The sequence below is a fragment of the Diadema setosum genome, chromosome 4 (assembly GCF_964275005.1).
Source record: "Diadema setosum chromosome 4, eeDiaSeto1, whole genome shotgun sequence".
Lineage (NCBI taxonomy): Eukaryota > Metazoa > Echinodermata > Echinoidea > Diadematoida > Diadematidae > Diadema > Diadema setosum.
This window is the reverse complement of record NC_092688.1, coordinates 36693880-36706393: the sequence shown is the minus strand read 5'-3', so window position 1 is coordinate 36706393 and position 12514 is coordinate 36693880. Positions and strand designations below refer to the sequence as shown.

Below are 12514 nucleotides of genomic sequence, written 5' to 3'. Positions count from 1 at the left end.
AAAGTACGAGCTCGTGCAATAACGACATGCAGTTGTATCCCCAAGAAAATGGTAAAACTCAGATTTATATTTCAGTGATCCTCGCTAACTAAAAAGCACATGCTCTGTAAGCACAGGGAACTTACTCAATATAGCACTTAGACACATGGTAACATGTCATTTCTGACAAACCTACATTCATGTCACATTGATAGTTTTGGCACTTTACAGTCAATCAATATTGTTTTTGCTACATTCAGACAAGAAGAAGCAAAACGCTTCGGCCGTAGCAGATTACCTTATTCACTACCCAATTTCAAGAATGAGTTTTCGCGATGCACAATAAGATATCATTTAATTCCTGAAATGTTAAATGCCAATGTCATCAAGCAATGTGCTTCAATATGTTTATTCAACAGAAAACATAGAGAACATGCTAAAGTATATGATGCATCCATACAATAGCACCTTCTTGTAATATATGGGGCCTACCCTACCCATTATATTATTATTGATGCTATAGTCATATCAATATTTTTGGTTTTATTCCGTTTTGTTCTGTTTTGTATTTGTTTTGTCTTGGAGTTAATTAGAGTTGGTATTTCATTAGGGGAGGAGCCTTGGCAGGTCAATGACCTTTTCTCCTTCCTCCACATTTAGTAGTCTGTACTGCATTTGATTGCCATGTTGTTTTGTATTGTCCATTTTTTTTAAACTGAAGTTGTGCAAATGAAATGAAATGAAATGAAATAAAATGAAATGAAATGAAATGAAATGAAATGAAATGAAATGAAATGAAATGAAATGAAATGAAATGAAATAAAATGAAATGAAATGAGATATACCTGCTCCTCTTCGAAGATTCTGAGAAAGAGAAAAGCAATTGTGGAAGAGAGAGAAGGAGAGAGAGAGAGATGAATGTGATGTTTGTGTAGAGCTCCCCAAAAAGAGAGAGAAAAAAAAAGAAAAAAAAAAGAGAGACAGTCTGATGGGGAAAAAAAAGAAAGACCTCGACGACAAAGAGTTATTGACGAAAGGATTTTCGCATTCGCATTCAGGGGCATTTTATGAATGGCTCGCAAATGCAGTCCAGTCCACAGAACAGCGTGTGTGTGAATGTGTGTGTGTGTGTGAGGAGATTCACACAGACCAATAAGCGAAACGGAGTCTGCTGTCTGTATTCAACCGGCGTACAAGTTGCATAAACTCGTTAGTACTTCGGTGTGTGCGCTAGGGTCAACATCAGATTTCGAGCTCGGGATAAGTCCGCCTGTTTTGAGTGTAAGTCGACAGTGAGAAAAGGAGTGCGCGTGGAATCATCAGAAACCATGGCAACCACGGACGACACGACCTACGCCAACCTCAACTGGATCGACATTGTCGTGATCGTGGCCTATTTCGTCTTCGTGATGCTCGTTGGAATATGGGTGCGTATAAATATACGAGGAAAGCGTAGTCGATGTGGATGCATGGGCCATAATACAACTGTCTGTCTGCTAATGCCATGATTATAATGCCGGCTATAGCGTTTTTCTTTCCTTGTTTCCGTCTTCTGTCGTACGTTCTGTCGTAAAAAGTTAATGTGTGTATAAAACATAATACGTGTAAATGTGTTCCCAATGTATGAGTGCACGTAGGTTGAATCGAACCGATCGTTGACTGTTCTCACATTAGATTCAGTTCTTTATCCAGCCCCTGGCCATTTCGATGCATTCATGTTTTCTGTGTCTGCAATTCAGTGAGAATGGGCAATGAATATGCGGCTTGCAGAGCTGAGGATTCGTAAAAGTTATGAAAGAGAGCTGAAATTAAGTATAGCGCTAAAGGCATCTTCCTAGATGCTTTTCATGATGATTATGAATGTTAAAGAAAAAAAAAAAGAACAATCTTGAAAACCCCTCCTCCTTTGCAGCGAGGGAGGGCTGTGCTTGATGTCCGAATATCACACGGTCTTCGAAGCTCGAAGATTCTTTAACGTGCTATGTACGATGTTACGACAAACAACTTTTGTCGCATCTTCTTCTGAATATATTCATCGCAAAGTTACACGATAGGTTACTGCAGTTCGTATTGTACATAAATATTATGTAATATCTCTTGAATATTTCAAGCTTTGACAAGCCCAAACTGGCGTCATCATTGTGTGGTCGTGTCCATATTATTGGCGGCTTGCGGACAGTTGGGGACGGCTAATATAGGAACAGGTCCAAAATTGAAAGAAATTTCGATGAATGAACATAATGACTATGTCGCTTGATCATGGAACAGATACAATGGTATGGTGTTCGTTTCTGCTAAGAACCCCTTCTAGCTATAGCTTCAAGGATGACAATGTTATAAAGCAGCTCAGGTCGGTCTCCTTTTCAGTTTCAAGGATAAGATTGTGTCTTGTCTCGTATACAGTAGTGTGTGTGTGTACGTGTGCGTGTTTCTTTTGGTGGGCGGGGCGGGGCGGAGTAGGGGTGGGTATAGGTGTGTACGCATTAGGACAGTGGCCTTGTATCCCCCTCGTATTGTCCCGAGAATGAATGAGCGTCGCTGGACGGTCAGGATATTATTGATTTGAAATAGAAGCAGAGTAGACTGTATATAGAGCATTACGGTATCAGTGTATATCCGTTTCTTCTTCCTTTCTATACAATATCTTTCTGTCCATCTGCCTGTATCTCATTTTATGTGCGTTATCATTGTATTATATACCAGTATACATATGTTATATGTTTATATATAATATATATATATATACATGTATATATATATATATATATATATATAATATATATACATATATATAATATATATATATAATATATATATATATATTATATTATATATATATATATATATATATATATATATATATATATATATATATATATATATATATATACAATGATATCATATACACACTTGCACATATTAGTTGTGTTCCGTTGGCATATCCGATGGTTGCAGTAAATAATTTATCACATTCTATGTGCAGGTCTACACCTGCATTCCTATAGACATTACACACAAACACGATGTCATTGTCATGTAGAGTTGTTTGCTGTCAGACAGTGTAAATTTGGATAACTGCAAAGACAGACACTTACCTGCATGTACACCGATTAGAATAATCATGTTTCATGTAAGTCAAACGAAGAACAGTGCTCTGATAAGGATATCTTTAATTCCAATTAATGTCCAGTGATCTTTGAAGTGTAACTGATAAACCAATGATTGGCAATTCAGTTATCGCGAATTGCTTTGTACAAACCTGCTCTGGGAATCTTTGGACTCACACGTCTGTATGAAGAATATTATATGGTATTTACAAACTGTATAGCAATACAGTTAGTTACTTGCCCCCTGCAGTCTTAATTAACGCATGAAAAAAAAAACCAAAAAAACAAACAAACAAAAACTCCAACACATTTTTACAAAATGAGCACGCCACGCGTATAGTTGGATTCTGGCACGCATTCTCTTCGTGCATGGCCAACTCAATAACACGCGGCCGATACACGTTATTCATAATTCATGGAAGCCGGAAAGTCAGCTGCTTTTATACGCGGTCATTATTGTATTGCTGTGACTACCCTAAACCAGAGGAACAATAAAATGTGCGATTTTGAAAGAACCAGAATGAATGGTTCCCACATACTTTGTGCAAGTGGCATTGCACTCGCGGGGTTGCGGTGAACTATTGCCCGTTTAGTTCATCCATTGACTAGCATGGAACGGTGTGGAATCCACAAAACGTGTGCTAGACAATACTATTATGTGTGTGTATGTCGAATATTATAATTCAAATGCACGCTGACATGCACTAACAATAAAGCTTGAGTGTTGGCACAACACGAGAAAACAAAACTTGTTTTTTTTTACTTCACCATGAACCATGCTGAATTTCACAATAGTTACATACAAGCTGTTGAGTTCCACCTATCCTGCTATGTGTTCAGATCTAATGTCTTGTGAGATGTACCTGTTATTGTCATTTCGAAAGCATTGTCTGATTCTTAGTATGTTTTTGTGTTGTTGTTTTTTACTTTACCACCGGGTAAAATTATCCGTTGTATATCTAAATAAAGCACTTTTGTCCAGGGACGTGTTTAGCACTGTACGAGACAGGATTCGAACCCATGATCTCTTGTTCATGCACGGAAAAAAAATGTCCACACTACTTTAAAAGTGCTCCCACAAACAACGTGTGTCCTGACTTAACTAGCCCGTTTACTTATACATATAGGTATGATATGCGTGTGTGTGTGTGTGCGTATGTGTGTGTGTGTGTATGTGTGTGTTGGGAATTGCAGACTCATGGCAAGTGTTTCGCAAACCTGCTAATTAGGTCTAATGGGTCAAACGGTCAATGGTCAACATCGCAATCAAGGCTTGTAAAGTTTGTATCTCTTGTCATTGTGTAGGACAGAATATGAAGTTAAGAAAAAAAAGCATATTCTAATCTTATGAAGATATGACTTATTTCACGTCATTATCAGTGAAATAAGCTTAGAAATATTGTGCTACCTATAATCCATAATACTTAAAAATGCGATCGGCCCCTTGAAGCTACTTAATCGTATGTGCGTGCGTGTGTGTGTGTTTTCAATTTCGAGACAAACGAGATTATTGTATCTGCAAGCTTGGGAATCAATCTTCTATTGTATTGTATTGTATTGTATTATTGTAGATAACAGCTATCACATAGTTTGTATTTTCTGTAATACGGTGTGTCAAGACGACTTGAAGACTCATACGGGTTTACAGGGAAACATCATTGCTATCTGGGGCAGTATTACTCAAATTCAAATTCAAATTCAAATTTAAATCTAAGAGTAGTTTGCTGTGATCTTTGGAATATACGACCCAACGAAACCATCAGACACCTTGAATTTGTCAGCGATGAAAGGGTAAAATGCTCTTTCAAGAGACGTTCTAGTTGTCATCAATACGCCCTGGTTTCATATAATGTTTAAAAACAATGTTGAAAATTAGATAATTGCAGATCATTTTGAACTGAGTTCATTCATTCATTCATTCATTCATTCATTCATTCATTCATTCATTCATTCATTCATTCATTCATTCATTCATTCATTCATTCATTCAAGTCGGTTTCCATTAATATCACTCATCAAAAAGTCCGAAGACAAACAATGTAAGTTTACATAAAATAGACATCAGGATATCAAATGTGCGAGTATGTATCCTGTATGTAACTGGGCTCCATAAAGAGCTAATTTCAAAGCTGCTGATGTTGATGTTGTTTTATTATTCAATGTCAACCTTAATATCTAAAGTCCGGCAGGTGTGTCCGGTGAATGAACAGCAACAATAACGCAACCTCACACTGTCAGCCGCGCGCACGACGTACCAAGTACTCGTGATAATAATAATGCTTTTCAGACTGTTCGGGGTTTGGTGATGGGTCCAGAGAAGGGGGAAGGAATATTTGAACACTCTCATTTTGACAAACATAATCCTGTATCAGAATTTAGCATGGGGGGAGGTCCGGAGTTCCAATACGGACGTTTTTGTTTTTTTACCTTTATTGAACTTCAATACTTGCTGATTCATGGCGCTAAACTTAATTGGCAGCTTGCCCATTTCAATACCCTCTTTGTTAACTTCTGTTGACCGAGATGTCAGAAGAAGAGAGAATGACCCAAGTTCAATTCTGTATAATATCTTAATTGAATTTACGAATCCCCGGAAACGTATTCCAAACATAACACTTTGAAGCGTTCGATTATTTCAAACATAATTATAGTGCGGCTTCAAAGAGATTAAAAAGGAATAAACTGATTAGTGTGTGGAACAAAATCCTGGCAATAAATTCAGCGAACAGGTCAGTTTTAAAGCTTCTGTATGACTCAAAATTAAAGATCTGCGCGAGAAGAGGGAGGCTATTCGTTAGAAAGAAGCTTACAGTCTTGATCATTTCATGTTCATTTGATTTTCATAGGGGTGCCGAGGGCTTGCTACAACTGCTGAAATACTCGCTTCGGTTGATTGGACATACATAATGAATGTATGTACATTATAAGGACACAAAGTTAGTAAAGGGTAATTTAATGATCGACGTTGGTGAACATTTTTCACTTTCATATCGTATGTCGGCCGTCACAAACACTTCTTTAGGACTACGTTGTGTTTAAGTAATGCATGAAGTTGTCTCATGTCCTCTGTTTATAAGCCAGTTCGTAGTTCCACTTTGCGCATGAGCAGAAAAAGGTCATTTGTACCAATAGGCAAAGTTGGTTTTTGAATTCACTGAGATAAGCTTCTGTCATACAATGATTATTCATGCAATCCTTGTAAATGTTGCTTGCCAGTACATCCACCTTACAGCAAACCTGGTATTTGGCAATATGAAAAAAAAAGTTTTTTAATGCATTCAATGCAAAACAATGAAATGGATGTTTCCCCGACGGTTGATTGACGGACCATTCTGGTAACCTGGTCTATGCAAGTTCGTTCATTGTTTGAACACGAATTCCATGAATTATTACGTCGGGCAAGCTTACCGGTACCCATAATGTCCTCTTTGAAAACGATTGAAGTGCCTAACCAACTGAGAAAAAAAGAAGGTAATTTGTACTAACGTGCCCATGAGCTAATTACGAACTGGCTTATTGAGATGCATTGCTAACTTCTGTTTGGTTTTTACCTGTTTTTGACAGACGGTTTGGGTTACTATTAATGTCCCAGCACCCCCCCCCCCCCCCGGCCCTTTATAGGCGCAAGTCACACAGGTCAAAGAGACACTTCTGGTCTATGTCGAGATGACCGGTGTGGATGAGACTCTCATTATATCTTTGCTCACGCGTCAGCTGTCACTTCTACAGCAAATGCTGCTGTAACCTCCAGTCACAAAGACAGTCACCTTCGTCAGTTGGTCGCAAACGCCTTTCTATTCAACACCCTAAAAGTTCGACGGTATGCCGGGAAATTTGCCACTAGGAGGCCTTCTGGACCCTAAAACGTTATCAATTTTCCCGGGATGATATCCTTTAGCTCATTTTGTTACATCAGTACCCAACAGCTACGAGACGAATATGTATATCTAAATGTCCCTTCAGGACCAAATACTAAATTCCATCAAACACGATACATTTCCTCTGTTGCTACAAAGTGTGACAAGACATTACTTCGTGTCGTCACACCACAACACACACTCTCTCTCTCCCTCGTTCTTCTTCTGCCTCAGGGAAAAACAATAACAAAACTAAAACAAAAAACGTCGTTGCTACCTATTTGAGTAGTAGCTTCTTTGCATTAAAATGGTTCAAATCTGGATATGGTTGTTATATATGCGTATCGTTATTTCATTCCAGTGTAATCATCAGAAAACTGCTGTATTACGATTGTCAGCGATTCTCATATTGTTTCTTCGGCCTCGGATCTCGATAATAACCGCTCGGCTGCTGCTTTTGGAGAGTAAAGGTAATTCGCCGTTCGCATGGCAACTAAAAGCTGCAGGTCCCTGGTCTTTTGTATGGGATTATCGTTTTGGACGGAGCAACATCCAGGGAAAATCTCGCGGTGCATTCGGAGATGGAGAGTTATGATGTGAATCTCTCTTTTCTCTCTCCCTTTCTTTCTTTATCTCTCCGTTTTTATTTTTCTTCCTTTCCTTCTCTCTCTACAGCGTGAAGTCTCGAACGTAGATCAGAGAAGAGTGTCGTGATGGTAGTTGGAGCTAGTTTCTTCAAGAAAGGTGACTGCCGCCGTGTCGAGTGCATTTGTAACCATGGCTATTATAGTCTCTTTCTGATCAGATGGGGGTAAAATATAGGTCGCTGCAGGGTTTCTAACAATCGGTCCCGATGTAGCTCATAAAGAAAACACATTTGGGTCAATGGAGCCTGTATTGCGTCCTTCATATAGAGGGGACTGCGTTTGACAATTTGCACAACTCGTGTATAATCGGCGCCAAGTTTCAATAGATGCGCCCTAAAATATATCGAAATTACATAAAAAAGAAGGTCCATGAAATTGCATCCCAGTTGACCTGATTCCATTAACTTCCTTCAAGTTAACAGTCTCTCTGTAAGTGTATGAGAATTCAAAGAAGTCTCTAGAATCGTTGTTCCCTGATTGATATGCTATTTTCAGACAACATGTTTTTACGCCGAGCTGATTTACAGTCTATCTTTGAAACCGGAAATAGCTTCGAATACCGGGGGTAGATCATGCTTTCTTTTTCTTCTTTGATGGAAATAAATAAACTATTGAATTGAATTGAATTGAATTGAATTGAATTGAATTGAATTGAATTGAATTGAATTGAATTGAATTGAATTGAATTGAATTGAATTGATAGCAATAATCAAACGGCAAAGCTCTACGGTGTCACCAGTGTACCATTATGCTTTAATAGATTTTGATTATTTTCTAGGGCCGCAATACGATATGGCCATGGCATAGATTGTTTATCATAGTGGATGGTGATGATGGTGATGATGATGATGATGGTGATGATGATGATGATGATGATGATGATGATGATGATGATGGTGATGATGATGATCCAGTAAGAAGAATGATAATGATTGAGAGTCGATAGTGCAGTCCCAGTATGAATAACGATATGTAAATGAGGGGGCTACATGATGTCTTTTTTACCATTCACAGCAAAGAAAGCTGTGTGATTGTGTGTATATAGATGCATCGATAGATACAGGTGCCTCGAAACAATTTATTGTGAGTAGGGGCTCCGGCCTATGGGGAGGGGAGGGGGGTGGTGGTGTCATCGCAAGAGCTCATAGTTGGGTCATCCTTTGATATGATTTGTCAAATTCAGTTAATATTGTAGCAAGTCTGTTAATCAATTCCGCGGTGCCTGCATGGGATAACCAGAAAGATAGATAAAGAGATACAGGTACATAGACAGATAGATAGATAGATAGATAGATAGATAGGTAGGTAGGTAGATAGATAGGTAGGTGTAGATAGATAGATATATGATTGATACATACATAGATATTATTATTTAATGTAATTATGTAATTATTTTGATTTCTCACATTTTGAAAGAATTAGAATAACGTCAAGGTACAGACAATCATATACCTCCTAACTGTTTTTATTTAAACGCGTCCTTGATGTCTAATCAAAAGGGCTTTTGAGTTTTTTATTACCTATCTGAAAATATCACATCAACTCTCCAAGACACATAATTACATTTTCTGCTTAAACAAAGGACGAAACCAAATAACATACGTGTGGATTGAGTGAATACAGCTATGTTAGTAGAACACAAGAAGAGTTTGTTCGCAAAAACCGATAATTCCATATTTGCCAAATGGAGATATTTGCGATTAAAGGTGAAGAAAAATAAAGAGAATAATAAGAAAATTTTTGCTTCTTTTGACCATAACTTCAAAAATGTGCCTTTACACGTAGTGACCAATATATCATTTAAAAGGTATTATTTTGTACTTTGTGACAGAGACCATACTTCAAAATCTTCGAAAATGGACCTATCGGTTTTTGCAAACAAACTCTTACTGTGTCACACCTCATGCAGCGGGGAAATTTGAGGAAAATAATATTGGACAATAACTTCAAATGTTATGAATTTGAATTTGAATATGAAGTTTTGGGGGCGCTATTGCTGGATGAGAAAACTATCCTCCCGTTCGTAATCCGTAACTTCAGTGGACAATGATATAAAGCAAATTGAAAGAAAAATCAACATAATTATTCACACTCTTCTGGCATATATAAACGCGATTGACTTGTCTCTTTCAGAAAACAGAGGGCATTAAAATCACCCTTAAGATTATATCAGTATCATGAAGAGGGAGTGTATCTTTTTATATAAAAGTAAACATTTCGTGGAAATCTCTTTATATTTTCTTTGTGTGTTTAATGTATTGAGGCAAGCTGTTATTTCATCGTATATTGCAAAGCAAAACATCGAATATTAGGCCTACTCTTACAATGATTTTATTCATGCATATTCAACGTATACGAGTGACATATTTATATAATATATAGCAGGGACATTTTGTGGAAGACGACATTTGTATGCACATAAGGAAACGACCAAGAAAATAAGATTTATTTCTTTCGTCACTTATGCAGAATACTGTGAACAGTTTCTCCACCAATTTTTTCTGTCGCATCTGTTTTTCTTTCTTTTTTTACACATTCATTGCAACATATTTGGATAAGAGATTAATCAAATCTTTTTTAATTGCGGTTGGTTTTCAAAGATGTCTTCCTGTGCTCTTCACTTGACAGTCTTGTTCTTTATGTCCTACACTTTAGCCTAAATCATTATTACAGTGCTATTCTAATGGAGCGACACTTCCTATATACACAAACACGATGCCATGCAGATTGTCTTCAGTTCATTTCGGTACAACATCAGTCGTGCCAGGCTACAGCAAACAACTCGTAAAAAAGCCCGTCCCTGCGGCATTTATGACATGCAGGAAAAACTGATAGAGCATTTTAAGAGAGGCCTCTGCTACTTCTTGCTTTTATTATTCGTAATGGCTGACCGATATGCACTGACCACAAATGCACTTAGGAACTGCCGCGTTCGGTTGGAGATAGGATTAAGAGACAATGTTACGTTGCCTCGGAAGTGACGTCATTCAACAAGAGATGTGTAAATGTTTTTATTGAGGGAATGTATGTGGTGCCATTGGTGAATTTGTCCAGCATGCATGAGGTACCATTCAATGCCATAAGATCATTTGCATCTTCTATTTTTGCTTGGTCGTTCTGTTTTTGTTGGGTTTTCGGTATAGATATCAATATTGTTTATGGAGGATGGTGTTAGGAAGGATGTATTCTGGGGCTACTTCAAGTTCAAAGTGCGAGAAATAAGCCAAAAAACCATCTCCTTCCCAGGGGATTTCAGCCATTGCATGTTTGCAGTCCCAACTGGCACCATTCTGCACTCCATACAGGCAGGGTGTCGGCAAACAGCGGAGGATGTCTCTTCTCCAAGTCAGTGTCGATGTTGAACATCAAGAATTTGTTATTTGCCATCAAATATCCACCTCGATCTCTACTGCAAATGTTACAGTGTATATAGAATGTAGAATGACAAATTATCGTCGCGACTGCAAAACGAGACTATTAATAGTTGCTATTGTGATAAACCTGTTTAAGTTCAGACAGCCGATGTGTACGATTGAATAATCTGAATGTAGTAGGAAACTCTCAACTCACTCATTACGGTTTTCCCCTTTCTTGCACCCCCTTTAGCAGTTCTTGATTTTTCCTCTTCTTGTTCTTGTTCTTCTTCTTCTTTTTCTTCTTCCAGTAGAGAATCGATAGAGCATTTCATTAATCCTGGTGGACATCGATAGTCACTTTTGTGCGAATGTTCAGAAAGCCTGTTCCAACGGTCGCTTCCATGAGGGCGTTGTTCAAACCTAGTAGGGGAAAAATAATTATATATTATTGAAATTAATTCAACCTTCCTATTTTGTCATCTTCATTTCAAGAGGTTGGTTCAGAGATTGATTCTTTGGTACAAACATTTTTGAGGAACCTTGAGCGCAAAAAAAAACAACAACAACAACATACAGTAACAAAAGGATAATCTGTAAGAATTAATGGTTTGTCTGAATCATCATGCGAGTCTGGAGGGATTTTTTTTTTTGTTTATACGAACAATGTCTTCAAAACAGGGTTGAAAACGTTAACCTGTAACTATAAAATGAGGGCGTGTCATAGGCAAAGACCATATGCACGCGCAGTGGTTTGAAGAGGTGAAAACACCAAGCGGTATAAAGTGGTGACTAGTATGTTGCTTGCCTCATGAGTAGTGTTGCTCAAAATGTCTCGTTTGAAATATTTACCATAGTAGCTTTATTAGACTTACACGCTAGTTTCAGAGCGTGGTTAATTTTCACAAATTAACGCGAACGTGCGTACCCTTGCCACTGCTGAGTATTTGCTAACTATGATTATCTTGGATGAATCAAAAAGGGGTTGCTATATCACACACCTTTTTTTCTTTCTAGATGGTGATAATACCTCGTTGGGGTTAATGTCATCCTGCCTTGTATGCAAATAAGTGAGGCCGCAGAGGTCTGAAACACAGACTGTCCCACATCACTCCTCGTAATTGCAAAAAAAAAAAACCAAACAGCAACAACAACAACAACTACTACTACTACTACAAAAACGTCACACAAAGCACGAATAGTTTTCAATAATAGCCAGTCTAAAATCAATTTTCGTCATCTCACAGGAACAATTATACTATGAACACGTTAAAACAACTCTCTTACGCGAGAATGTTGAAATATTACAAATGGGAACACACTGGTAGGATCGTGGTACACCACCCACATAACGATTCTGATAACCTTTCAAAGTCGCCTTCTCTATGCTTTGCTAAATGGAAAAAAAAAATAAAGTCCATTCAGACTCGGGATTGGCAAAATTATATTTTCGAAGATAATGCGTTTAATACTGAAAAAAAAAAAAGGCAGCGAATAATTGTAAACTTATGACCGTCGCCAGAGCTCCACATAATTAGATGAATAGATAGATAGATAGATAGATAGATTGA

General features: G+C 37.8%; 1 protein-coding gene across 1 annotated transcript in view; it reads left to right on the top strand.

The window, feature by feature from the left end:
* Nucleotides 1–1295: 1295 nt before the first annotated feature.
* The window catches only part of LOC140227218 (sodium/glucose cotransporter 4-like), a 66912-nt gene continuing 55693 nt past the window's right edge, over nucleotides 1296–12514 (top strand). The window contains exon 1 of the mRNA XM_072307646.1: nucleotides 1296–1406. Coding sequence (XP_072163747.1) covers nucleotides 1308–1406 — 99 coding nt within the window. The 5' untranslated portion in view covers nucleotides 1296–1307. The remainder of the gene's footprint in view (nucleotides 1407–12514) is intronic.